Source organism: Hippocampus zosterae, chromosome 13, assembly GCF_025434085.1.
Source record: "Hippocampus zosterae strain Florida chromosome 13, ASM2543408v3, whole genome shotgun sequence".
In the NCBI taxonomy this organism is placed as follows: Eukaryota; Metazoa; Chordata; class Actinopteri; order Syngnathiformes; family Syngnathidae; genus Hippocampus; species Hippocampus zosterae.
In genome coordinates, this window is record NC_067463.1 from 23,210,512 (window position 1) to 23,234,534 (window position 24,023).

The window sequence follows — 24,023 nt, forward strand, 5'->3', positions numbered from 1 at the left end:
ATCTCCTAAAGGACAGTTCGACACTTCGAACAGTGACTTGAAACATGAGTTTAATGAAGCTACAGAAGAAGGCAAAAAATAAAAAATAAAAAAAGCAACAAATCCAAAGCGTCGCGTCCCACCAAGAAGAGGCGCCCCCGCGCGGACCCCAATACACACAACAACCGAGTCGGATTTCGTCAACAAGCGCTCCTCTGGCTCCCTCTAGTGGGCTCATCTCGAGCTTTTTCAAGGTCCAAAAAAAAAGAGAAAATACCCCCCCGATGCCCCTTGTTTTTTAGGAGTCCTTTGTTTTTTAGGCTTTGCAGGATGATTTGGCTTGGTTCTCGGATGTCACTCAAGCCGGCGCCAGAGACGGCCCATTTCTTTTGTCAGCCATCGCTTTGGGACATACGGCCGCGAGCCCAGTCGACGTCTCGCTTTCGACGAATCTCGTTTCGGATGAAGGACGAGTACGCATCGGGGTTCAAAAATTGCCCTCTTGCAAAATGCAAGTTGCTGTCCGATAGAAGTGACCGGGAGGGGGTGGGGGCGGGGCTTCCATGCATCATCATCATCAGACCCCGAAGGTTTACGGCCCCGCCCCCGCACTTCCCGTTTGCCTGGCGAGACGATCGCGAGCGAAGGTCTCGGCCCAGGCCAGCGCCTGCGCCACGTCGCGGCCGCGTCCCGTTCCGCGCGCCACCACCGCCGAGCCGCCGCCGTCGCCGCCCATCCTGCGACACACGGCCGTCGCCCAATCGGAAGCCGGGAGCGCCGCCGCCGAGTCCTTGAGCGGGAGCGCAAAGGGCGGTAGCCGATCAGACGCTTCCCGAACGCCCCCCCGCCCCCTCCAGAGCGTTACCTTGGGAACCTGACAGGCGCACAGGACTTTCCCGGAATGCTTTTGGGACGCCAGCAGCATGACGCGAGCGGAGGGATGCGCCGCACTCACCAGGTTGACCGTTTTCACCAGGACCTGAAGGCACGGAAAGGCTGGCGGCAAAAAAAAAAAAAAAAAGGTGCCAGGACGAGCGGCGGCGGACGGCGACAACCTTACCGCCAAAGATGGCGCCTCCACGGCGCTGACCAGCAGGACTTCCTGTTTGGCCTCGGTCAGCAAGGCCCCGGCCGCGAGCGCCGCCTGCGCGGCGCCACAGCGGTTAGCGCGGCAGACGGCGTCGGGAAAGGGAGCGGAGATTGGGGGAAAAAGGGGGGGCTTCACCTGCGCGCTCTCCAGCTTGCGGACCAAAGTGTTGCTCCGCCTCTGCATGGTCTTGAGGCGCGCCTGCAGTTCCCCTCGCAGCCACTGGGGCACGGGCGTGTTGTCCACCGCCTGGGAAGACGGGACGTCGCGGGAGAGTCAAGGCACGCGGCGGCGGCAGGCGGGAGCCCCCCCCCCCCGGCCGAAAGACGTCGCTTACGTCGGAGACCGTGCCCACCTCCTTGGCCAGACTCTGGGCCAAGTCCAGGCGGGAGGAGGCGGGGCCCGTCATCCTGGCCGCCAGCGAGTCCACTTGCTCCAGCAGCGTCCGGCCCGCCTCCCGAGCCTCAAAAGCCAACGGCGCCGACAACGTAAGCGGCGGTCGGGCGAGACCTCGCCCTCGCCCTCGTCCTCGCCTCGACTCACCCGAGCGGCCTCCGCCCCTGTGACGGCGACGATGCGGCTGATCCCTTTGACCAGCTGCCGCTCGGAGACGATGGCCAGGTTGCCGATGGAGGCCGTCCGCGCCAGGTGGCTGAGACACACAAACGCACCTACGGTGGATACCGGGGGTGGGGGGGCTCAGAGGGAGCGCGCTCGGGCCTCGGCGGTCTCACGTTCCGCAACAGAGCTCCACCGACGTGCGGCCCACAGCGGGACGGTCCAGAAGGTCCGAGACCGGAACACCCAGCGAGACCACTCGAACGGGGTCGGGATACACCTGAAGACAGCCGGTCAGCCGACGGCAAGCGGCGAGGGGGGGTGGTGGTGGGGGGGGCGGTGCTCACCTCGTCCACCGTCCGGACATCCCCGATGGTCACGGCCACCTTCAGGGGGACCTCTTGGACGTGCAGCGGCTGGTCGGCCGCCACCGCCGCATTGACGTGGGCCTCCACCTGCCGAAGCTGCTCGGCGCTCAGCGAGCCCTGCGCCAGTTAGCCGACTTAGCGTTAGCGCCTTAGCGCTAGCACCTTAGCCGCTGAGGCGTTACCTTGACGGTAAAGTCGAAGCGCAGGCGCCGGGCGGACACGTGCGATCCCCTCTGGTGGACGGACGGGCCCAGGAGCTCACGCAGGGCAAAGTTGAGCAGGTGCGTGGCCGTGTGGTTGCTCATGCACGCCACCCGGTGGGCCTGCGAGGACGGCACGCGCTCGAGCATTTGGAAATCGGCGCGCGTGCCGCTTGCGGGGGTGGGGGGCGCTCGCTCACCTGGTCCAGATGGAGGTGCAGGCGGTCTCCGGTCCGCAGGGCGTCGGCGGCGGTCACCTGGTGGATCACGTAGCCCCCCGCCGTCGACACGTGCTCCACAGCGAACGGCACCTCCTAACCCGAGAGGAAGCGCTGAGCCGGGGGGCGGGCGGGGGGCGGGCGGCGACGACGAGGCACTCACCTGCAGGTCGTCCCGCACAAAGTAGCCACGGTCGGCATCCTGCCCGCCCTGCTCGGCGTAGAAGGAGGTCCGGTCCAAGATGACGGCGCAGCGCTGACCCGGTTCCACCCGCGGCACCAGCGCCGCGCCGTCAAACAGAGCTAGCACGCGCGCGGGGCACGCCGGGAACTCTGCGGGGGGGACGCGCGTGGCGCGTTACGGTCTTCGAGCGACTCGGACGTCTTTCTCGCAAGCGCGCCCGTACGCACCGTAGCGCTGGCGCCGGAGCGCGTAGTCGTACTTGGCGCTGTCGTCCGTGTGAGCCACGCCCTCCCGCCGCAGCCGGGCCAGGGCGCCCGCGGTCAGCGTCAGCCGAGCGTCGGCGCCGGCCCGCTCCGACGTCACCTGACGCCATCCGCCACACGGCGCCTTTACTTCCGTCGGGCCCCCTCTCGAGCGAGCGTGGCCGCGCTAGCTAGCGGGCGGGCGGCAGCTTGCGCTAGCTAGCGGGCTAGCTTACCTTGCGCTGGCTGGCGACGAGCCGCTCCACCTCCCGCCGGTCGACGGCCACGCCCTTCTCGTCCAGCATCAGCTCCACCAGGTCCAGCGGGAAGCCCAAGTCCCGGTGCAGCGAGCACGCCACTGACGCTGGACGACACAACCCCCCCCCCCCCCGAGCCTGGCGTCAAGGCGCTAACGCTAACGTGGCGGTGATTGGCGGATGTCGGCCGACCGACCGGGAAAGATCGGACGCTGCGGGTCCACGCTTCGCAGGGTGCGTCGGATGAGCCTGCTGCCCTGCCGCAGATTGGACAGGAAGTGCTCCTCGTTCTCGTTGATGACGTCCATCACCTGTCGGACGCTTGCCGTCAGCCGCTTCCTGTCGGAAGGCCCCCCCCCGCCCCGCCAGGACTACTCACCCTGTCGGCTTCGCGGCGGAGCTCCGGGTACGCGTCGCCCTGCGTGCGCAAAGCACAGCTGGTGAGAGTGCACGCGAGGGTGGGGGTCGGTGGGGGGGTCATACCAGGCCGTCCGCCACGTACGGCACCAGGCTGGCCAGCGTTCCCGGGGGAGCCCGCAGGACCTCGGCGCAGAAGCGCACCGCCCGCCTCAGGATCCTCCTCAGCACCAGCCTGACGGCAAGCGGAAAGGCAGGCGTGACGCCCCCCCGTCGGGCCGCGCCCCAGCCCCCGGCCACTTACTCGGCCCCCGACATGCCCGGATGGACGCCGTCGGCGATGCAGACCGCCAGGGCGCGGGCGTGGTCGGCCACCACCCGGTAGGCGGCGTCCACCGGCGCCTCGGGCCCCGTGCGGCCCCCGTACGGGGCCACGCCGCTTCTCCGGAAGATGGCGTCCATCAGCGGGGCGAACAGGTCGGTGTCGTAGTTGGAGCTTTTCCCTTGGAGGACGGCCAGCAGCCTCTCCAGCCCCAAGCCCGTGTCCACGCTGCGGTGCGGCAGCGGGCGCAGCTCGCCGTCGCGCTCCCTGTCTCGGAGGGGGGCGGGGGGCATCCAGCGCTTTTCAGCCCGGGCCCAAATAAAAGGGAAGGCGGCGGCGAGGCGCGCGCACCTGCTGTACTCCATGAAGACCAGGTTCCAGATCTCCAGCACGTCCGGCCGGCCGGCGTTGACCATGGGGGCGGCGTCGCGGCCCCCCACGCCGTCGTAGTGGATCTCGGTGCAGGGGCCGCACGGGCCCGTGTCGCCCATCTCCCAGAAGTTCTCCTTGGGCCCGAACGCCAGAAGGCGAGCGGGAGGAACCCTGCGGCGGCGCCGTCACGTCAAGCGACAACGCTAAGCACCCCCCCACCCCGGCGACCCGGCCTACCCGATGTCCAACCAGATGCGGCGAGTTTCCTCGTCGGCGTCCAGGCCCGAAGCGGCGTCGCCGGCAAAGTAGGACACGTAGAGCCTGTCCGGCGCGATCCCGTAACGCTCCGTCAGCAGCGTCCACGCCATGGCGCACGCCTCTTCCTGCAATTATTTGGGGGGGGGGGGCGGAAGACGCTCCGCTGTCAACGTTGAGCTGTTCGCCGTTCAATCGGTGATGACCGATCGCGGGCGGAGAATTTGATTCACAGGGATGGCGATGGCTAGTGACGACAAAAGCAGAAAAGGGGCGTGGCCTGGCCGGGGCGACCAATCGCAACGAGTATGACATCATACGCATCCAATCGCAGGGGCTGTTTACAATTGGAAGATGGAAAGACTGATTGGGAGAGCTCGTGAAAACCAATGACGCTCCCGGACCCAAAATGGCTCCTGGAACGCCAACGATGGGTGACGGAGGGCTTAACCCCACCACCCCCACCCCCCACCCCTGCACGAGTGGCACCTTAAAGTAGTCGCCGAAGGACCAGTTGCCCATCATCTCGAAGAAGGTGTGGTGGTACACATCCTTGCCCACGTCGTCCAGGTCGTTGTGCTTGCCGCCCGCCCGCACGCACTTCTGACTGTTGACCACCCGGCGATAGGACGCCATGGTGCTGCGGGGGTCCGCCGTGCCCAACAAGATGGGCTTGAACTGGAACAGGGCCCCCCCCCCCAAAAAATATATGATGATATTCTGTTGAATAATTGTTGAAACGTTCTTATGTTGCTGCTTGCGTCTGATTGGCTAAAGAGAAGCAGGAAGTGTTTTCGGAACTGAAAAGGGGCTCGCGTCCTCGTTCATCCGTTCGGAGGTGCAGACGTTTTTTTTCTTTTCTCCTTTTAATAAACTGCATTAAAGGATTCCATCTCTCCTTTTGTCATTCGTAAAGAAGAGCCACCCGCTGAAAAACAACGAAGCCCTCAACTTACAGCAGCGTTGTTTGATCGCTCTTATTTTGAAAGGACTCGGCTCCGACGGAGTTCGCCCCCCGTCCCGCGCACCGACCTGGTTCATTCCGGCGTTGACAAAGAGCAGGCTGGGATCCCCCCTGGGCCGGACCGGGGACGACGGGACCGGCAGGTGTCCGTGCTCCCGCTCGAAGAAGTCCAGGAAAGTCTTGCGGACGCGCGCGGCGCTCACTTCCGGAGGACACGCGCTGCATCGGCGTACCCAGGCGACCGGCCGAACCGGCGCTCCGTTCGGCCTCCGAGCGGAGCCGAGGCTCCGGCGAAGCAGCGTGAGCATCGGGGGGGTGGGGGTAGGGAGGGGGGGGGTCGAGGCGGGAGAAGAACCGCAAGGTCAGAAGTTTCGGACCGGGAAGACAGACGACTTAGCAAGCTCCTTCCGGCGGCGCCGCGTCGCCCTTACTCGCTTGCTCTTCGACGGGGCGGGAGCAAAACGCCATAGCGTTTCATCGCCACCTACTGGTCGGAGGCGTACTGCAACAGCGCCTCTGTCGACTTGGCACGTTTGCCGGCCGGCCGATCGTTTGAAAGCGTTTGAGTTACGACATTGCGCCCCCGCCCCACAAAAAAATTTTAAAATAAATAAAAAATCATGTCATTCCCCATTGGACATTCGTTTCATTTCGTTGACACTCTGGATCGCTCAAAATGCTCATTCGATTCACAACGAGAATGTCCTCCGTGACCCGAAAGAGACCCATTTCGAAAAAAACGGTCGAGTAGCGCCGATCACTTTAGCTCTGCCTGATGCTTTGCGTCATGTCTCACAGATGTCAAAATCAAATTGAAAGCAAAACGCATGAAAAGGTTTCTGCTTGTGACAAAACTTTATTGACCCCGCAACCAACCAACCAACCAAACAAACAAACAAAACCCGACACCGCGTTGCAGTCACAAAAACATCCCTCCACCAAAGGGCCACTTTCTGACGACCCCCACCCTCTGACCGGCTGACGACAAACTCAAAAGCCGCCGGTGACCGCGACAACCGAGCCAAAGCGGAAAAACCAAACGCGCGTTATTAGCGCGTGCGCGCATCAGGCGCTAGGTGGGATAAAGTGCGCGGGCGGAGCCGCCACTAAACCCACCACGTGGGCGGCATTGGGGGCGGGGCAGTAGACCCGCGAGGCGTGTCCTCCCCAGTGCGCCGAGGCCGGCGCGCAGGCGTGGTGGTGGGTGTGGTAAGGGTGATGATGGGCGGAGTGACCCAGAGGAGGGAGCGGGGCGGATGACAGGTAGGCGGTCGGGGGCGGAGCTTCGTACGGCAGGTGCAGCACGGAGGGGAGGGCCATCTGCTCCGGGTACAACGAGGCGCCCGGGGGCGCGCCCAGGGAGGAGCCTTCCGGTGGATGGGCGGGGCCTACGACAACAACACCGGCATCTGTAAGACGTGGACTTTGCGTGGCCCCGAGCGAGGGAAAAATGGCGACTCACCGCCGCCGTGCGCGTCCGCTTGAGCCTCCACGCTTTCGCAGTGCGGGGGGGCATCCTGGCCGAGGTAGGGGGGGCAGTGCTGGTAGGTGTAGGCGGCGTCGGGGGTGTACGTGGGGGCGTATGGCGCCACCGTCTGCTGCTGCTGCCAGCAACTCTGATGGTACCACTGAGGAGATTGGTCGCCATGTCAGTGCGCCGACACACACACGCACGCACACACACACACACAACCTGCACTCCAAGATTGAAGTAGTACTGCAGCACCCGACAGTCTGCAAGAAGCGTCACAAAGGCGCAATTAGTTCGAATTGTAATCGTACGAAGCAGTCGCGGGCGACGTCTCGGCCCACCTCTGGGTAGGTCGCCGCCGCTGGGGTCGTAGGAGTAAGGAGGCGGGGCCACCACTGAGCACAGACCCTCCCCCAATTCATTCACCAACCAGGGGGTGGCTGGGATCGCCATAGCAACTAAAAGCAAAAGAAAAAAAACCTGAGCGCATGTGCGCGTGGCTTTCGTCGCGCGCGCTCCTACGCACCCGACCGGGGTTGGGCGTGCGCCGCCGCCGGCGTATGAGCGGCGGCGGGTACGCGCGATGAAGACAAGGGTGAGGAGGAAGAGGAGGACGTCGGCGAGGAAGAAATCACTGGGATTGGCTTCACCGCCTAACACACACACACACACACTTTTGTTATGCATGCGCACGTGTGTGTGTGTGTGTGTGTGTGCTTGCGTACTTGCTGTGTGTAGCTGAAGGTCATCTCAACTCGGGGAGGTGACTCGGCCACGCCCCCTTCCTCCTGCTCCTGTCACATGATGACAACATCATCATCATCATCATGGCTTGCAGCGGCGCGAGCGGTCAGTGCGCACGTTACCTGCGCGGCGGGCCTCTCGGCGGCGTAGACGCTCGGTGTCCGGTAGCCGACGTCTGAAAGGTCAACTCGCCCGTCAGCGCGGCCGACGGGACCGCCGCGCGGCGCCCACTTACCCCGACGGGCCGACATGAAGTCCTCCGTGAAGTCTGACACGCAGCACGACGTTACAAATCATCACGCCGATTCCGCTCGTTTACAGCCCCCGCCCGATTCTAAGCCACGCCCACTCCGGCTCACCCCGGTCGCCGACGGCGTTGGCGTCGTCCTGCTCTTCTTCGGACGAACACACGGGGGCGAGCGGGACGGGCCCGCCCGAGTCGCCCTGGACCCGATAGGAGACGGACGGAGGGGGCGGGGCCGCCGCGCTCGCCGCGGGAGGCGCCGCGGCGAAAACCTCGCGCTTGGCGTCGTCCAGGTGGTAGTACGCCACGGCGCCGTCCATCTCCGCCGACGGGTCGGCCGCGTCGTCCTCGTTGAAGTAGGCGCAGCCTTTGGCGAGCGCCGCCGACAGGTGGCGCCGACTGCGACTGGACGCCAAACGGGAAGGACGGCGCCTTGAACGGTCGCGCCGGCCGTCGCGACTCGACGCCAACTGGCGGCCGGCGCGCGGAGAGCGAACGGCCCGAGAGCCGTCGTCTTCTTACCGGGACCTGAAAGCGTAGCCGTCGTCGTCGTAGTAACGCCTGGTGGGAGGGTAATAAGTCAGCTGGGGACCAATCAGGTGGCGGTTCACCAAACGGCTGCTGGAGCTTCTGACGCAAAATCCAAAAAAGACGCGTGCGTCGGTGAGTACGGCCGGGCGATGAGGAGCGCGCTGCGCCGCGGCCACATCCGCATCCACCTGGTGGCGCCGTATCTGGCCGGTCTGGCGGCGGTGAGGGCGTGGCCATGTTGCTGCTGCTGCTGGTGGTGGTGGTGGTGCGGGGGAGCGAAGGGGTCATAAGGCACAGCTCCGGCGGGGGGCGGGGCCGGCCGGGGGTGGAAGCGCGGCGGGAGCGGCGCGGGGGGCGGGCCGCCGTAGGAGGAGGGCGGGACCGACACCGCCAACTCCGCCCCCTTGACGACAGCAGCGACGCCACCTCGTGACTTCCTAAAGTAACGATGACGCTGATGGCGCTGGTGACCTCGCGCATCGCCGTCTGGAAGGGGGCAAAGGGGGGTTTTGTGGGGGGCGGGGGGGCGACTCGGGCGGCGGTGGGAGGAGACGTACCCAGGTCCCCTTTGCGGGGCGGAGCCGACGCGTTCCAGGCCGGAACCGGATTGACGGCTTTCACATCGGCAACGGGAACCAAATGTCTGACGGTGGACAAGGGGAAGTGGTTGCAAGTCACCGGCGGCGTGCGAGCCCCCCCACCCCCCCTACTTCTCTCCCAGTTCTTCAATGAAGACGGTGACAGCGGCTGAGTGCGTTCCCACTTCCTGGATGAAGGCGTTGAAATACTTGCCTTTGGGCTCCAGACGCACCTGAAAGACACACACATGTGCAAGCCCCCCCCCCCCCCCAAAAAAAATAAAAACACACACACACACACACAATAGACATGCATGACCGGCGCGCTCACCTGACATTTGTCCCCCAGGAAGTACTGTCGTCCGGCAAACACCATATAGTCCGTCTTCTGCATCTCTGATGACAGGAATGCATGAGGGGGGGGGGGGGGGGTACGCCAAATTTTGGCGGCCTACCTTTGCAGGTGTCCTGCCAGACGTCAAACTCGACATTTCGGTAAACGTCGCCGTCCAGCGACTTCAGCACCTTGTACGGTAGAGACAGCCTGCCGGGGGGCGGAGCTTCGGAACCCGGCTTAAAAACACGGGAAGGGGGTCGGCGGAGATCAATTTTTGACGGGGGCCGAACAGATTGCAAGTGTCGACGGGGTCAAAGGCCTCTCCGGGTCTCACCTTGACGTCATCGCTCCACACTCGAAGCTTCTCCTCTCCAGGCTCCGCCTCCTCCCTAGCGTGAGGAAAGGCGCCCCTGTCCTCGGCGACGTCGTAGCCAAAGTCGACGTCGCTGCACGCCGACAGGCTGTTTCTATAGCGACGACCTCCCACCCTGAACGCCTCCACGGCCTGAGAGAGCTCCGCCTCCTCACAAGCGAACACCTTCGTATAGAGCAGCTCGTACACGATGGCTACGCCCGCACACACACACGCAGCCGGGCGTCATTTCAACATGCGCGCCGGGTGATTGCGCTGCCCTTCAAGTTGACCTTTGAACTCACCCTGGCAGAGGCCGGCGGAGGCGGGGTAGCTCCTGGGGTACACGATGTCATAGTGACCGTTGATGGAGCAGGACAGCGTGACCTTGTCCACAAAGTCGTCCTCCGAGATGAGGGTGGCGGCTTTCCCGGGATAACGATAGATCAGGAAGCGGCGCCTGCGGGCGCGCACGGCGTTTTCACGTGTCCCAAGTACTGCGCTCTGATTGGCTGAAAATTGACGAGGCTCACCTGTAAAGCTGAGACAGAGCCTTGATCTCCACCTGACCCACCGTCTCCTGCAACACACACACACACACGTCCATGAGTATTTCCGCTGGCGCAATTGAGCTCGTGCTCGTTCGTCGTGCTCGTGCCCATTTGTGCGCACGCACCTTGGGGTCCTCCAGGCGCTCCAGATACTTGTCAAATGAGCCTTCCACAAACTTGAAAAGAAAAACAGGCGATTATTGCATCACACGCGTGATGTCATATCGCGGCCGGCCGCCGTCATGACAAAAAAAAAAACTCACCGGCTCGAAGACGCACGCGTTGGCCCGCATGAAATCGGCACACGCCTGACGAATGGTGTGGTGGTAGTTCTGAGAGTAGTACAACTACACGCATACAAAAATACAAAGACACATTGAACAACTCATCATTGCGACACCCGATATTGCTAATAAACGACAACCACACACGCCATTTTATAAGACACGCGAAGACAAAAATGAGAGTGCGCATGCGTGCGCAGCCATTTCACCACGATTAAAAAAAAAAAAGAAAAAACACACAACCCGGACAAAAGTAAGACACAAACTATGAAAAACAAAACCACAAACATTGCGTCGACACAAAGAACGGCACACAGCTCACTTTCAAGTAAAAAATAAAAAATAAAAAAGGCAACAGGCAAGCGGCTAGCGGGGGTGACTTTAGCTTTAGCCTGCTAAGCTCCAGGCTAGGCCCGGAGCCTTCGTCCTTCGGTCGAGGGCTCGCCTCGTCTCGCCTGACCTGCTCGGAGACGGCCCGGAAGAGGCTCGACGCGTCCCTGGCGACCATCTTGCGGTAGAGGCCGAGGCTGGCCAGGTAGTCGTCCATGTTGACGAAATACTTCTTGAGGCCTTTTTGCATCCCGCCAAGTCGCCGTCGACCAAGCGCGCCAAATGCCGCCCGCCTCAACTTGATTTGCGCTAACGAGCCGCGGCTCCAACACCTGCGGCGGGGCGGCTGCTCGACGCGACCAAAGAAAACTAACTCACTCAAACTACTTGACGAGCAAACCAAAATAGACATCAAATCTCTTTGCCATTTTTTTTTGGTTTAAACTCATCTGTTTCTGCCGGTATTTATTTTCTTTTTTATTCTCCGAGTCGGCAAGTAAAAATCATGAAACGAAATGAAATGTATTTTTAAACTTTTTTTTTGCTCCTTATATTTTAGTAATATATTTATTATATTGCTCCAATTTAGATCACAAAGATAAATCCGTCCCCACAGAGAGAGAGAGAGAGAGAGAAATTTTTATTCTTATTTATCAAGTCTGCCGGCAAATGTGTTCTCAAAGGGCACTTGGCAGAAGCCGTTACTTTCCACCAATATTTTTTGGGATGGAATTCAAGAAGGTACATTTCCAATATCGCAATGCATTCATTCGTTTTTTTGTGAACCGCTTCATCCTAACGAGGATCGCGGGCGTGCCGAAGACAACCCTCCCACACGCGAATCGTTTTTCAAATCAATGTGAATAATATTGAAATGAAATCCAGAAGTTGCATATTAAGATCTCCTTTATTTGTCCCACACTGGGGAAATTTACAGCCTCCTTATGCTTATGCTGATGGAGGTTGTAAATTTCCCCAGTGTGGGACAAATAAAGGATATCTTATCTTATCTTATCTACATATGCCTCCTATATGCTTGGATCTTGTATTTTATATTGCATTCTGTACTGTAGACAGTTGATTTTTTTTCAATGTATTTTCTGCATGCAAATACTTGATGTTTTCTACTTTCTTCCCTCCAAATGTTGATGCCGTAAATTGCAAATTTCGCCATTGTGAGACAAATAAAGGTTTTTGTATCTTATCTGTCAGCGTGGTCCTCACAATGTCATCCTTTTCACGTTGTCATTTGCGTTATGATGCAGTTTCTTGTACATTTGATGAGTGTGGGTTAGCTCTTGTGGACCCAAAACCCCCTTGTTTTTCCCCATCCTGCTATCGGATACTCAAAATTCTACAAAAACTACTTCGAAAAACAAAATACTACAACCGTATTCTGGTACCGCTCAGTGAATCGTGTGTCATGCTCGCTTCCTGTATTTTTTTTTTTTTATTGAACTTTTTCTCTATTGAACATATTCACTTGTCAAAATGCCAAGATCGAACTGCATTGACTTTTCTTTGTTTCAGATTTTTACATAATGGGGAGGCCCGCCCCTAATTAACATAATTAACATACTATGCCTATATGTACGCGTGATTGTAGTTGCTCGGGGCTTCCTGGTGAAATCTGAGACTCACAGGAGCCCGAATCGATTCGTCTTGTTTCACACTTGTGCCCTGAACGTTCAGTAAAACATCTTGCAAGAACTTTGCAAACATTTCCAGCCTCTGATTTTCGCACATCAACTCAGCCCGAATCAAACGAACACGCGGAGGACCTGGGGAAGTGGAGAACGGTTCAAGGGATCCCGCCGTGTCAACAACACACTTCCTCCTGCTTGATCATACATTTTTAAAAAGCCGCCGAAAAACTACGTGGCATAAGCGGAAAACCTTTTACAAAGTTGTATGTTTTTTGTTCCTTTTGTTTTGAATTGAAAATGTACATTTTTTAAAAAGCCCTCGAAAAACGACGCGGCATAAGCGGATGTGACGACAGGGGCCCGCGCCCCTTGCCGCAAAATACCCTCTTCCCAAAGTGTTTTAGCATAGATAAATGATGGTTATTTGGTTCGTGTAGTGTTTAAAACTAATTGATGAACATTCAACGTTGTTTGGTGAAGTAGGTCCCGTTTTTTTTTTTTTTTTGGAGAGCGGAACTTTGAAGCGTTCACAGTTGTTGAACCCGGAAGCGTCACAAACGGCGGCTCGCTCGTTTCGGCGATTTTGCCATTGGAGCTTCGATGACATGATGGAGCGCGCTTGGCTCCACTTAGGTCCGCTGCAGTGGACGACGTACGTCGACAAAGAGCTCCGAGTGACGGTGGGGAAGGAGGCGAAAGTGTTGGCCGGGTGGCTGCTCACCGTCGACCCGGTATCCGCCAGGCACGCCATCACACACACACACACACACACACACACACACACACACACACACACACACACACACACACACACACACACACACACACCGCAAACTCTCCCCCAAAAGGCCCGGCGACTTTTTAATGATATGCATGCACGGGTTCGGAACACCCGAATTCCAAATTGTAAATCTCCGAATTTTGAGGCAGACACGCTTTGGCACTTGTTCGCGGTGCTGCGGAGGGAGGGAGGGAAGGCCGCGTGAAACTTTGTTGCATGACGAAAACAGTTTTTGAACTGTCCCCGAACAGAAAGAGGGTTCGGCGACCTTGTCGAGGCGGAGGGCGACTTCTTGGGTGCCGCTGAATATTTGCTACGCAGTTTTTTTTGCTCGAATGACCGTGAAGTGAACAATTGAAAAGATTGTCAGCATACAGTTCGACGCGCGGTACCTACCTTGAGCAGCAGGAGGCAGATATCGTAGACCCGACCGGAAGAAGGCTCTGCTTAGGAGGGGGGGGCTCGTCACATCGGGACCGTCCATGCTAGCCGGGACCTTTGGCGTTCTGCTAGCGGGGCGTTTGAATATACGCCAGTAAAAAATGTCTTTTACGCTGAGCTTTCGGATAAGCCTGTGACTTTTGCGCCCCCCCCCCTCCCAGCCTGGTCCTGGTCAGCTTCGGCGAGGCGGACGGGCCCGCCGTCGTCCAGGTGGTGATGGGTCACGCGGTGCGGCGGGTGGAGGTACAACGGGAGGCCGACGCCGCGGCGGCCCGACGTCTGCCTGAGCTGTTCCCGCCGCCGCCGCCCGCCGGGGCGGACCCGCTCCGGCGGGCCGCCGTACGCCGCTGGCTGGAGAGCAATCGGGTCCCCGTGGAGGAGCGCGGCGACCGGCTGCGGGTGGCCGGCGCGCTCACCCTGGCACCGCCGTACGGTCCCGACGACTGCAGCGGCGCCAACGCCGTGGTGCTGGAGCGAGTGCGGAAGCTTCTGGAAGGCCAGCCACCGATGGAAACGCCCCCCCCCCCCTTCGTGTCAAAACTTGAGGCTGCCGTCGGTGATTGACTGAAAAACAATTCTTGATAGTTCTGTCTCGCGTTTGGCGTGAGAAAATGCTAATTAGATTTTTTTTTTTGTGAAGACTTTTGAATGTGCCCCCCCACCCCCTTTGATAATAAAATCGCAATTGTGGCGTCGAGACAACTTTTATTCCCTTGTGACAAAGAAGTCCAAACAAGAACCTTAACGTTAAGCGAGAGTACCTCTTTGGTTCTGGTACCTGAAGCTTGACAATCCCGGGCCACGCCCCCCGCCTCACAGTGCAGGGGGCGTGTCCAGCAGGGGGGCGTGGCTCAGAGAGTCCCTCTTATAGGTCTTGGGCGGCAGCTTCGGCACGCCGCGGCGAGGAGGCACCGGGGGGCCGTCCGGCGGCAGCGGCGGGGAGGGGAGGGGCGTCCTCCCGGAGACCGGGGAGGGGCTGACGGAGGAAGGCGAGGCGGGGGCGGGGCCCTGGCAGGACGTGGCGGGAAAGAAGGCCTGGGCCGGCGGCTCGCGGCGGCCCCGGGGGGGCGGCAGCAGGCGGAGGGGCGAGCCGAGCGGCTCCCGGGGCGGCGGCGCGGGGGGGCCGTCGGGAGGGGACGACGACGACGACGACGGGTAGCGGAGGGGGAGGAGCTCGCGGGTGGGCCGGCGAGGGGGCACGGCCGGCGGGCTGTCCGGCTCGGGCGACATCTGAGCACAAGCGAAAAAGGGTCCCGACGATGGGCGGGGTCAGAACCGTGACACGGCTTGGTCACCCTCGCGACAATCGCAAGCAAGAGGCGGAGGAGCGGAACCTTGGACGGGGACGACTCCGCCGGCGCGGACCCGGGCCTTCTGCGAGGGGGCACGGGCGGCGGCGGGGGGGCGTCGTCGGGGAGGCGGCCGAAGGAGATCGCGGACGACGCCGAGGACGACCCTGAAAGGGCAAAACGGGACGCCGCAACTTCAGCGCCGAAGGTGAGGATGACGGTTTCCGGCGTCTCGCTAACGGGAGCGGCGGTCGGGGAATGGGGGGGGGCATACTGACGTGGGCTGCGAGGCGGCCAGATCGGGCCGAAGACGGCGTCGCCGGCTGAGGGAGGGGCGGGACAAAAAAAAAAAAAAAAAGGCGCGTCAGGACGAGCGGGCGTCCGCGCTAAGCTAGGCTAAGCGCATCGACGCTCAGTGGTGGCGCTTACCGGAGTGGGCGGGGCTGTCGGGCGCCCGCGGCGAATCGAAGACGCCGTCGGCGGAGGCGGGGGGCGGAGTCAGCGGCGTGCAGGGCGAGTCGGGGGCGGAGACGGCGGCGTCGGGGCCGGCGTCGGCCTCGCCGTCGGGTATCCGGCTGTAGCTGATCTTGCGCGGCTCGTTCTGCAGCGGCGTCGGGTGGCAGGCGGCGCCGGGACGCGCCGACGTGGGACGAATGCCCGGAGACTTCAGGGGACACGTGTACCTCTTGGCCTAAAGGTGGCAATGTCAAGACGCACGCACGCACGCGCTCTTAAGCCCCCGCCCGTCTACTCACAAATCGCGGCAGCGTGCGGGCGCCGCGAGGCTCGATGAGCAGGGACCCGTTGAACAGCCGATCGCCAAAGTCGTTCTCGCACAGCTCCCCCGTCGGGTTGAGGCTCTCAAAGAACTTCTGCAAGACGCACGCGCACGGCACCGCCGCTCAGCCGCCGCCGCCGCCCCAAACGGGGGGGGAAGCGTCGCCGGCCGAGGGGGCCCACCCTGATGTCGCTCTCCACCCGCAGGCAGTACGGCTGGTTCTGGTACTGCTGGATCTCGCCCGTGATCTCCGCCACTTTCCTGCGCTTGCTGAAGTTGATCAAGGCTTTGCCGCGGCGCAGCAGGAAGTCCGGATTGCCCTCCTCCGTCTTCAGGATGTTGGTCAGGTAGATGCCTGAGCGATAATAATCAAGATCATTGATTAATGATGATTAATGGTGAAAAGGGCGCAAAGGGGACATCCGCAAATTGGCTCGTACCAAAGAAGGGGATGCAGGGGGGGTTGATGGAGCGCAGTTTGGCTAAATATTTCTTGTAGTGGTCTTCGCTCAGCTTGTGAGCTTCTTCGAGAATCTTCCTCTGGCGACTCGGAATTTGCTGAAGGAAAAAAAACAACAACAAAATATCTATATTTTTTGGGGGGGGGGGGGGGGGACACACACTCATTTCCGATGTTCCAAAATGCCAGCAAATCAGATGACATGACGGAGTAGGACGCACGCGAGCGGCAACAAACTTTGCGGCTTAGGCGCACGCGGGGGGGTCGGGGGGGGTAGAGAACCTCAAAAGTGTGGTCCAGCCTGTAGACGGGCGAGGAGTCCATGGCGCTGACCACCGCCAGGACTCCGTTGAAGTTGTTGAGCTCCTGGAAGACCTGAAGGATCTCGATGATCCGCGACACCACCGCCACTCGCTCCTCCAGGTTCTCCGTCTCCACGATGCACCTGCGCCACAGCCACGGGGGAGATCATGGAGAAATGGGCCCGGGGGGGGGTTGGGGGGGGGCGACGGCGGCAGCGGCCGTCTCACTTCTCAAACCAGAGGGTCAAGTTGGTGGTGTGCCGGATCATCCGCAGCAGGTTGGGAGAGTGGATCTCTTTGTCCTCTTTGGTCCAGACGCTGCCCACCAGCTCCGACGGCCGCACCGCCCTGCGCGGCCAGTAGGGGGGGGGGGCGGTCAACAGAGTTCGGGCGTCCCCGGCCGAGCGCCGTCGTCACCTGTACAGGTCCGATTCCAGCAGGGTGAGCTGGCGGGCGACCTCGATGGGGTGCAGGGTCATGAGGTCAAATTGCTCCGGGTGTCCCGGCTTGCAGATGTGCCACTCCACGGCCGGCGGAGAGTTCTGGAAGGTGATGCTGTGGCTGGGCCCGCTGACCGCCGCCTGTTTCTTGCGCCGGATGATCTTGGTGATGGACTCCACCCACTTCCTCATGGCCTTGCCTGCAACCGCAAAGCCAAGGAGACGCTTTTTGTTTTTCCGGGCCGGCGAGGCGTCGACGAGGCGTCCGCCGCCGCCGCCACCGCCGCACCTCTGACCGACGCGATGAAGTCCTCCAGCCGCCCCAGCAGAGCCTCGTCCCTCTCAAAGTCATAAAAGTGGTGCTCCACCCAGTGGCGGCACACGTTGAGAACCCTGCCGGAGGACACGGAGCGATGGTTGACATGCGTGCTGCCCCCCCCCCCCCCCCCCCCCATCCTCCACCGGCCATACCGGAGCTGCACGGGCTGCACAAATTCTTTGCGGAAGCGCTTGAGTTCCGCGCCGAGGGGCTGCTCTCCTCCGTCCGGGTGATCGGCGTCGTCGGGCCTGGGCTCGGGAATGTCGAACCTGAACATGTACAGGGAGTAGGGGGTGGGGGGGTCATCATCATCCCCCGATGGTATGTGTAAGCGGGTTTGTTTACCTCTCCATGAGCAGGTCCAGCAGCTCCTGCGGTTTGCAGAAAGATCTGTAGGTCGTCAGAAATGTTCGGACAAAATTGGGATCTGCGGGAGGAAGGACGGCAGAGGAAGAAGGGTGCCGACTGCCGGGGCGCGCTCTGCCCTCCCATATTACATTTGTACAGTTTATGAGTGAAATTGTAACAAAAAAAAGTTCTTTTCTTGACTTGGAACGGATTACAATTTTTTACATGGATTCTGATGGGAAACCTGGTTTTGGTTTTCAAACTATTCGGTTTTCGACAAACGGATCAAGTACGAAAACCAATGTTTGACTGTACTTCTGAATCCCAAGAAAAGATGTGTCACGGCGATTCATTTTGAAACCGAGATGACCCCCCCCCCCCCCCCGCCCCCGCATCAACTAAATTCCGAGACGACGACGACTCCTCCCGCTTCCCTTCCCCAAACTCGGAGGGCCAGAGATAGTTTCCGATGATCCCTAGTCGTCACTAGTCCGCCCCCCCCCCCGACACTACTCACCGGCATACATGTGGAAAGTGAGCCTCTCGATGAGCTTGAGGACGGTGCCGGCCTTGACGGCGGGGATGCCCGACTTGGACTGGACGCCGTCCTCGAAGACCACGTTCTCCTCGGAGTCGGGCCGGGCGAAGCGGTAGAGGCGGGGCGGCGGCAGGCGCAGGCGCTCGTCCTCGTCCTCCCGCAGCACGGCGGCGTCCAGCATCCTCTCCAGCGTGCTGCGGTACTGCAGCGAGACCAGCGCCGCCATCCAGCCGTTCTTCTCCTCGGCCGACTTGGCGGCAAACACCGCGCCGTTGCCGTCCTTCGGGATGATCTCGAAGGCGTGCCGGTACTCGCCCTCCTTGTCGTCCTTGTCGTTGATCCGGACCTGGCCAAACGCGGGACGTTGACTCCGGCTGCCGCCTCTGCCGGCCGGCGGCGATTCTCGGAGGCGTTTGTCACCTTGCGCATGAAGAACTTCTCCTTGAGGCGGTACTCGGCGGCCGAGCCGGCGCCGGGCAGGCGCGGCGGCCCGTGGTTGGACTTGCAGCAGATCATGAGGCCGTCGAAGAGGAAGATGCGGCGCTCGTGCTTGGCGCCCACTCGGGTCAGGGTTCCCTCCATGATGAAGTGGTTGCAGCACTGGCCGATGTCTTTGCCCTCCCAGCCGTCGATGTTCTTCTGGATCTCGTTCATCTTCTTGACCGCCGAGTGTTTGCCCTTCATCTGCCGGCCGGACAGGCGGCACGCCGACCCACTGCGAGGGGCAACGGCGGGGCGGGGCGTGAGACCGCCGGCCGGACCGCCGCCCCGGACTTTCGGGAAAATCGCCACGTCGGCCCGAGCGCGGACTCCGGCGCCGATCCCAATCCCTCAAAGCGAGTCTTCTCTCGGAAACCCGCCGCCGCCGACACCGAGCCCGCTCCGGTTTGAACCCCCAGACCCGATTCCACAACGGATCCTAATTCCGGCCCCGAGCCACCGGACCATCGTCCAGTTTCATCGTTCGGATTTTTCACCGCGCGTGATCCTGAACCTGGTACTGACCGTGAACCTACGGCGTGCCCCCGCCCCCCATCTTCAACCTGAAACTCAACTGGCCCCCCGTTGCCGGCTCAAGTACCGATCCGAGTTATCGCTTACAGTCCTGGAGCAGATCTGTACCCGTAGCGAGGATCCCGCTTCTAGTCCCGAACCTAGATCTGCACCCCGATTCTAGTCCTGATGCTGAAATCGAGTCCTCACCCGGGACCTGGATTCTCACGCCGATCCGAACGCCGGTTACCGTAGCTCGTCCTCATTCTGGAGCCGATGGTCGTACCGATCACGATCCCGACCCCTTATCCGAGACCCGAGTCGGTAGCCGATCGGACTATCGATCCGACTCCTACTGCGGGGCTGAAGAATGGAAAACCTTGATCGCGGCTCCCGATTCCAGCTTCGATTCCGAATCGGCTTGGAAAGTACCAGGAGAATTCATCGCGTGACCAACGCGAGGGAGGCGATCGGCGCCAGGCCGCAGAGCTCCGACGGGGGATCGGCGGCGGTCTAGGCGAGGCGGGAGCCCAGAAGCCGGAGAGCGCTGATCCTCGGCTAATCGCTTTAGCGCATAAACCCCCGAGGTATGAGCGTAGCCGCGTGACGGGACGAGCGGCGCTCGGCGCACTTACGTCTTTGTAGCCACCCGTCAATCATCCGGCTCGTCTCCGCCGCGTCCGCTCGGCTCCGAGCCCCCGTTTGCTCTCCGTCTGTCCGCTTTTTGTTGTTGTCCTTCCCCCTCCGCCCCCCCCCCCTCCCGCTACACAGAACAATGAGCGGTACCGCCCTGCCCGCCGGCGCTCGTCACACCCCCCCTCCCTCCCCCCAGGGGCCGATCTATTTGGGTCCGGGGAAGCCGGAGGATGGGCGGAGCCCCGCGGTGGAACTTTCCGTACGGACCTGAGTCTGCGCTTGGCCAGGCCGCGGGAGCAAATCCTCTCCACGCTGCTCTGAAGGTTGAGCAGAGCCGTGATGGCCTGCTTCAGGCACTCCTTGTCCTCCTCGTCCTGGCTCTTCTCCTCCAGTTGCTGCGACGACGCGGCGCAAAATGGCCATCGGGAGGAGTTTGGCGCCGGCGCTGGCGGCGGCGGCGGCTTACCTTGATGATGTCAAAGAGGTGCAGGCAGTAGTAGACGGGCGTGAGCAGCAGTCGAGGCAAGACGTACTGCACCGCCTCCTTGAAGCCTTCGCAGATGGACTGCGGGGACACAGCGAGGGGGGGGGGGGGGGGGTGTCACCCTTTCGGCCCTGACGCTCGACCGCGGCTGGGAGGGCGCAGCTCGATCCGGCGGGCGGGAAATGGACATTTTTCTACACAGCTATCGGCGCAAAGAGCGGCGACTCCTGCCCGCTAGCGCTCGGTAAAGCGGGGATGCCGACGGCTAGTAATGAAAAAAAGGGGCGTGGCCTGGACCGGCCGACCAATCGCAACGAGTATGACATCATACGTGTCCAATCGCAGGGCTGTTTACAGAAGATGGAAAGACTGATCGGGAGCGCTTGTGAAAACTCAACTGTAAAGTACCTGACCCCCCCCCCCTAAAATTTTCTCAACGGATTTCGACGATTCACAAAAATGATCGATTTAAGAAATAAAAATTGCCATCCCTCGTTGCGAGCGCGCAAGCGTGGGCTCGGGATTAACGGTCCATCCCCGCGAGCCGGCGGACGGGGGTCGGGTCGGAGGTCGGCGGGCGGGGCGCTCACCTGCAGGTGGAAGGCCGCGCCGGGTTTGGTGACCTGGCTGAGGAAGTGCTGCTGGAAGCCGGAGCGGAGCACGTCCTGAGCGTACGTCTCGTAGGGGTCAAAGGCCAGCTCCTGCGCGGGCAGGGAGGAGAGGAAACCGCGTGGGATGGGGGTCCAGCCGGGAAAACCGCATCGGTGGGAGAGAAGCGCGAGAAGCAAGTGCGGCGGCGGCGGCGGCGGGGGGTGGGGGGGACCTCGGCCAGGTCCTCGAAGCAGCTGCCCACCAGCGGGTGGGGGCTGCCGTCATCCGTCATCTCCACGGCGTCCTCCAGCAGGCCCAGCATCTTGGCCGTGGCCTCGTGGACGTCCGCCACGCGGCTGAAGATGCCCTCCACGTCCTGCCGGGAGAGAGGTGGAAGGCTCAGGGTGGGGGGGTGGGGGCCAAGATGCTCCGCCGATTGAACAATCCACTAAATTGCTTCCAAAGTCACAGTTTGCCTTCACAGGTGCCGAGCTGGAAAAGCAGCGCCCTCTGGCGACCGCTTGTTAGGATTACATGCAATGGATTTTTTTTCCCCCCCAGGGGGCGTGCGTACGTACGTGCTGCGAGAAGAGCATGGCGTTGGCGCTGAAGGGCTCTCGGAAGACCTTGATGAGGAGCTCCAGCTGGCGCAGGAAGTGGCGGCCGTCGGCCATGAAGCCGCGCACCAGCTCGTGGTAAGTGCGCTCCTCGTCGGCCGACGGCTCCTCGTCCGTCGGCGGCACGTCGTCCTCGTCCTGGTGGAACATGTCCATCAGCACCTGGAGACACGCGCGCACATTCGCCCACGTGAACGCACCTTCCCGAGGCGGATTTCTTGGGCCGGCCGGGCGCTACCTTGTCGGCGCACATGGCCACGGCGATGTCCTGCCGCGAGATCTCGTAGTGGCGGATGTTGCGCACGTAGTTCCCCGCCAGCTTGAGGATGTCGGCCGAGATGTACTCCAACACGGCCGCCATGTAGAGCGACACCTGGTGGTCCACCTTGTAGCCCAGCACCTCCTGGCGGCCCACGAGGCGGCGTGGGAGGGCGGCGTTTGCCTCCCTGCGGCCCGCCGGGGGGGTGGGCGGCTTACCTTCAGCAGCGGGTGGATCTTGTCGACGGGCAGCGCCAGCGGGTTCCTGCGCTTCCTCTTCTCGATGGCGGCCTGGGCGTCGGCGATGGCCCACTTGTCGATGGGGTGGGGGAAAGTCTTCTGGACCCGCTCCTGGTCGGACGGACACGTGCCACGTGACGCCACGTGATTCCGCGCGACCCCCCCCGCCGCTCATGCGTGCGTGCGCGCCTCACCTCCACGTCCTGCACGCTGCGAGGCTGAGCCTGACACAGCATGCTGAGCAGCAGCAGGATCAGCTCTTCGATGTATTGCAGCGCCTCCTGCTGGGACACCAGGTTAGGGTGCACTTGCTTCAGCACCTGACACACACACACACACACACACACACACAACCTGGTGAGGTTCGTTTGGGACTTGCCATTATTCATTTGTTAGTTATTTTCATTCGTCATGGGGGGGGGGGGGGGGTCGCCCCAAGTAGGTGTCGTCGTCGTGTCTCCGGGATATCCCGTTCACACAAAAAGGCGCACGTCCATCGCCCAGGGATGACAATGGCGAGTGATGAAAAATGCGGAAAGGGGCGTGGCCTGGACGGGGCGACCAATCGCAATGCGTAAGACATCATACGCGTCCAATCGCAGGGGCTGTTTACAATCAGAATATCGCAAAGACTGATCGGGAGAATCGTGAAAATTCGACGATAAGGTACCTGACCCCCCCAACCCCCTAAAATTTTCTCAACGGATTTAGACCAGTCACAAAAATGATCCATTTAAGAAATAAAACGGCGGATTTCCGCGTATCCGCGCACAATTGCCATCCCTGATCGCCAGCGGCGTCACTTTTCACAGAATAGCGAACAAGACAAGACGCACTTGTAGTTTGGTGCGGCGGCGACCGGCGACCACTCCGTCGCCGGTCCGCCCGTCCCTCCGCACTCATCGGAGATCCCCCAAACGGAAGGTTGATTCAACCATGAATGTCGCGGTCGAAAGAACAGCCGCCGATGGGTGAAAAACCGAGCAACCACTCTGACGGTGGCCGGCGACCGATCCGGGGCGCAGCCCGCCTCTCGGGTCCGAGTCGGCCGGGATCGACTCCGGACACCGAATGGATGCGAGCGATCGCGAGTCCGGTGCGCCATACCACCGCGAAACTCCTTCGGGTCGGTGCCGGTGCGGCCGTGACGTCACCGGGCTGCCATGACGCCCCACGAGCCTCGACGGAGCGACGGACCCGGACCGCGGAAAGGGAGGTATGCGACTCGAAGTGGCCCGCGCTCGGGAGTTACCTTGTCCAGAGCCGGAACCAGCAGGCCTCGCCATTTGGCGGCGTTGTCGTCGCTGAAGAAGTCGTACTGCTGCTGGGCCGCCTGCATAGTGGCGGTGTTGTTGAGGGGGGGCGGAGGGGGGTGGGTGGGTTGGTGGGGGGCGTCGTGGGGCGGGAGCTTCGGGGCTTGGCTGCTCGGGTGGCTTTACATGGACGGCGGCCGTCGAGCGGCGGTTCCGGGGGAGCGAGGAGCCTCGGCACATCCAGCCGAAAGCATCCTCCGCGCCCGCCAGGCGCGACGCCGCTAGCTAGCCGTTAGCCGGCCAGCTAGGCGGCTAATTGGGCGATCGGACCGCTAGCCGCGCCATGCTAACCGCTTGACGGCTTCGCGAGTGGAGTGGGCGAGCGAGCGAGCCGGCCGGCCGGCCGCCTAGCGGGCGGCGGGCAAACGCTTGCTTGCTTTGGTGCTGGCCGGACGGTACCCGGTGACGTGACTCGGCGGCACCGGGGAGGGTTCGACACGAGCGACTGCGTTGGCGGCCGGTTCTTCAGGTGGAGGAGGAGTAGGAAGAGAGAGAGGAGTAGGAGGAGGAAGAGCAGGAGTGGGGGCAGGGGGGGTCTCGGGGGCGGGGAGGCGCGGCACCACTCGCGCAGCGTCCGTTCGTCCGATTTCGGTCCGCGGATCCCGTCCGAGCGGCCGTCGGCGAAGTGGGAGTCGCTTGCCTGCGCGCGCGTCATCGTGACTGCGCGTCGCTCGTCGACGTCCGCCCTTGTGCAATAACGTCATGACGCACTGGCGCGCGACGTTGAGTCCGAGTGGGTTTCTTTGGTGCGCGCGCGCGCACGA

At 61.6% G+C, this 24,023-nt stretch overlaps 4 protein-coding genes across 9 annotated transcripts; 1 reads left to right on the forward strand and 3 right to left on the reverse strand.

Moving 5' to 3' along the window:
• Positions 1-28: 28 nt before the first annotated feature.
• Positions 29-5,701, reverse strand: aars2 (alanyl-tRNA synthetase 2, mitochondrial (putative)). 2 transcript variants are annotated; one of them, XM_052083924.1, is made up of 21 exons: positions 5,432-5,701; positions 4,889-5,077; positions 4,382-4,527; positions 4,124-4,315; positions 3,755-4,039; positions 3,577-3,685; positions 3,473-3,511; positions 3,290-3,404; positions 3,073-3,200; positions 2,822-2,957; positions 2,574-2,743; positions 2,393-2,506; positions 2,175-2,315; positions 1,972-2,109; positions 1,801-1,904; positions 1,610-1,718; positions 1,404-1,529; positions 1,205-1,315; positions 1,040-1,123; positions 845-958; positions 29-769 (listed from the first exon to the last, which is right to left on the reverse strand). In XM_052083924.1, the coding sequence occupies exons 1-21, from the start codon at positions 5,669-5,671 to the stop codon at positions 572-574; spliced, it is 2,988 nt and encodes a 995-aa protein (XP_051939884.1). In that variant the 5' UTR covers positions 5,672-5,701; the 3' UTR covers positions 29-571. The 2 variants fall into 2 exon arrangements, with proteins under 2 accessions (XP_051939884.1, XP_051939885.1); XM_052083925.1 differs by lacking the exon at positions 4,889-5,077.
• Positions 5,702-6,199: 498 nt separating this feature from the next.
• On the reverse strand, positions 6,200-11,208 carry alg13 (ALG13 UDP-N-acetylglucosaminyltransferase subunit). Of its 5 annotated transcripts, none has more exons than XM_052083929.1 (21): positions 10,916-11,207; positions 10,435-10,518; positions 10,297-10,347; positions 10,154-10,200; positions 9,926-10,080; positions 9,603-9,835; positions 9,387-9,504; positions 9,263-9,327; positions 9,064-9,164; positions 8,911-8,996; positions 8,542-8,839; positions 8,345-8,449; positions 7,938-8,227; positions 7,814-7,846; positions 7,701-7,753; positions 7,560-7,628; positions 7,361-7,487; positions 7,176-7,292; positions 7,057-7,097; positions 6,826-6,991; positions 6,200-6,751 (listed from the first exon to the last, which is right to left on the reverse strand). In XM_052083929.1, exons 1-21 carry the CDS (start codon positions 11,195-11,197, stop codon positions 6,429-6,431), a joined length of 2,844 nt encoding a protein of 947 aa, XP_051939889.1. In that variant the 5' UTR covers positions 11,198-11,207; the 3' UTR covers positions 6,200-6,428. The 5 variants fall into 5 exon arrangements, with proteins under 5 accessions (XP_051939889.1, XP_051939888.1, XP_051939887.1 ...); XM_052083928.1 differs by having other exon boundaries at positions 8,345-8,452; XM_052083927.1 differs by having other exon boundaries at positions 7,701-7,846; positions 10,916-11,208.
• A 1,716-nt stretch (positions 11,209-12,924) lies between these two features.
• Positions 12,925-14,291, forward strand: gemin6 (gem (nuclear organelle) associated protein 6). The gene is made up of 2 exons (XM_052083985.1): positions 12,925-13,173; positions 13,815-14,291. Exons 1-2 carry the CDS (start codon positions 13,037-13,039, stop codon positions 14,215-14,217), a joined length of 540 nt encoding a protein of 179 aa, XP_051939945.1. The 5' UTR covers positions 12,925-13,036; the 3' UTR covers positions 14,218-14,291.
• A 47-nt stretch (positions 14,292-14,338) lies between these two features.
• Positions 14,339-23,932, reverse strand: LOC127613043 (son of sevenless homolog 1-like). Its single transcript, XM_052083922.1, has 24 exons — positions 23,199-23,932; positions 22,141-22,266; positions 21,926-22,057; positions 21,687-21,851; positions 21,410-21,610; positions 21,064-21,207; positions 20,831-20,941; positions 20,223-20,321; positions 20,024-20,151; positions 18,548-18,842; positions 18,107-18,473; positions 17,587-17,668; positions 17,394-17,510; positions 17,212-17,315; positions 16,900-17,122; positions 16,711-16,830; positions 16,463-16,625; positions 16,161-16,278; positions 15,903-16,075; positions 15,698-15,814; positions 15,372-15,633; positions 15,221-15,265; positions 14,988-15,109; positions 14,339-14,883 (listed from the first exon to the last, which is right to left on the reverse strand). The coding sequence occupies exons 1-24, from the start codon at positions 23,283-23,285 to the stop codon at positions 14,467-14,469; spliced, it is 3,918 nt and encodes a 1,305-aa protein (XP_051939882.1). The 5' UTR covers positions 23,286-23,932; the 3' UTR covers positions 14,339-14,466.
• Positions 23,933-24,023: the final 91 nt, after the last annotated feature.

Coding starts and splice junctions, on each gene's coding strand:
- aars2 (XM_052083924.1), bottom strand. CDS start 5,671: ATGCTCACGCTGCTTCGCCGGAGCCTCGGCTCCGCTCGGAGGCCGAAC. Junction 3,405..3,472: donor TCCGCCGCGAAGCCGACAGG/GTGAGTAGTCCT, acceptor AGCGTCCGACAG/GTGATGGACGTCATCAACGA. Junction 2,744..2,821: donor GCTCCGGCGCCAGCGCTACG/GTGCGTACGGGC, acceptor TCCCCCCCGCAG/AGTTCCCGGCGTGCCCCGCG.
- alg13 (XM_052083926.1), bottom strand. CDS start 11,197: ATGTCTATTTTGGTTTGCTCGTCAAGTAGTTTGAGTGAGTTAGTTTTC. Junction 9,836..9,925: donor CTCCGCCGGCCTCTGCCAGG/GTGAGTTCAAAG, acceptor GTGCGGGCGTAG/CCATCGTGTACGAGCTGCTC. Junction 7,488..7,559: donor CCTTCAGCTACACACAGCAA/GTACGCAAGCAC, acceptor TGTGTGTGTTAG/GCGGTGAAGCCAATCCCAGT.
- gemin6 (XM_052083985.1), top strand. CDS start 13,037: ATGATGGAGCGCGCTTGGCTCCACTTAGGTCCGCTGCAGTGGACGACG. Junction 13,174..13,814: donor GTCGACCCGGTATCCGCCAG/GCACGCCATCAC, acceptor CCCCCCTCCCAG/CCTGGTCCTGGTCAGCTTCG.
- LOC127613043 (XM_052083922.1), bottom strand. CDS start 23,285: ATGCAGGCGGCCCAGCAGCAGTACGACTTCTTCAGCGACGACAACGCC. Junction 22,058..22,140: donor GCAGCGTGCAGGACGTGGAG/GTGAGGCGCGCA, acceptor CCGTCCGACCAG/GAGCGGGTCCAGAAGACTTT. Junction 16,076..16,160: donor CCCCTGCATCCCCTTCTTTG/GTACGAGCCAAT, acceptor ATTATCGCTCAG/GCATCTACCTGACCAACATC.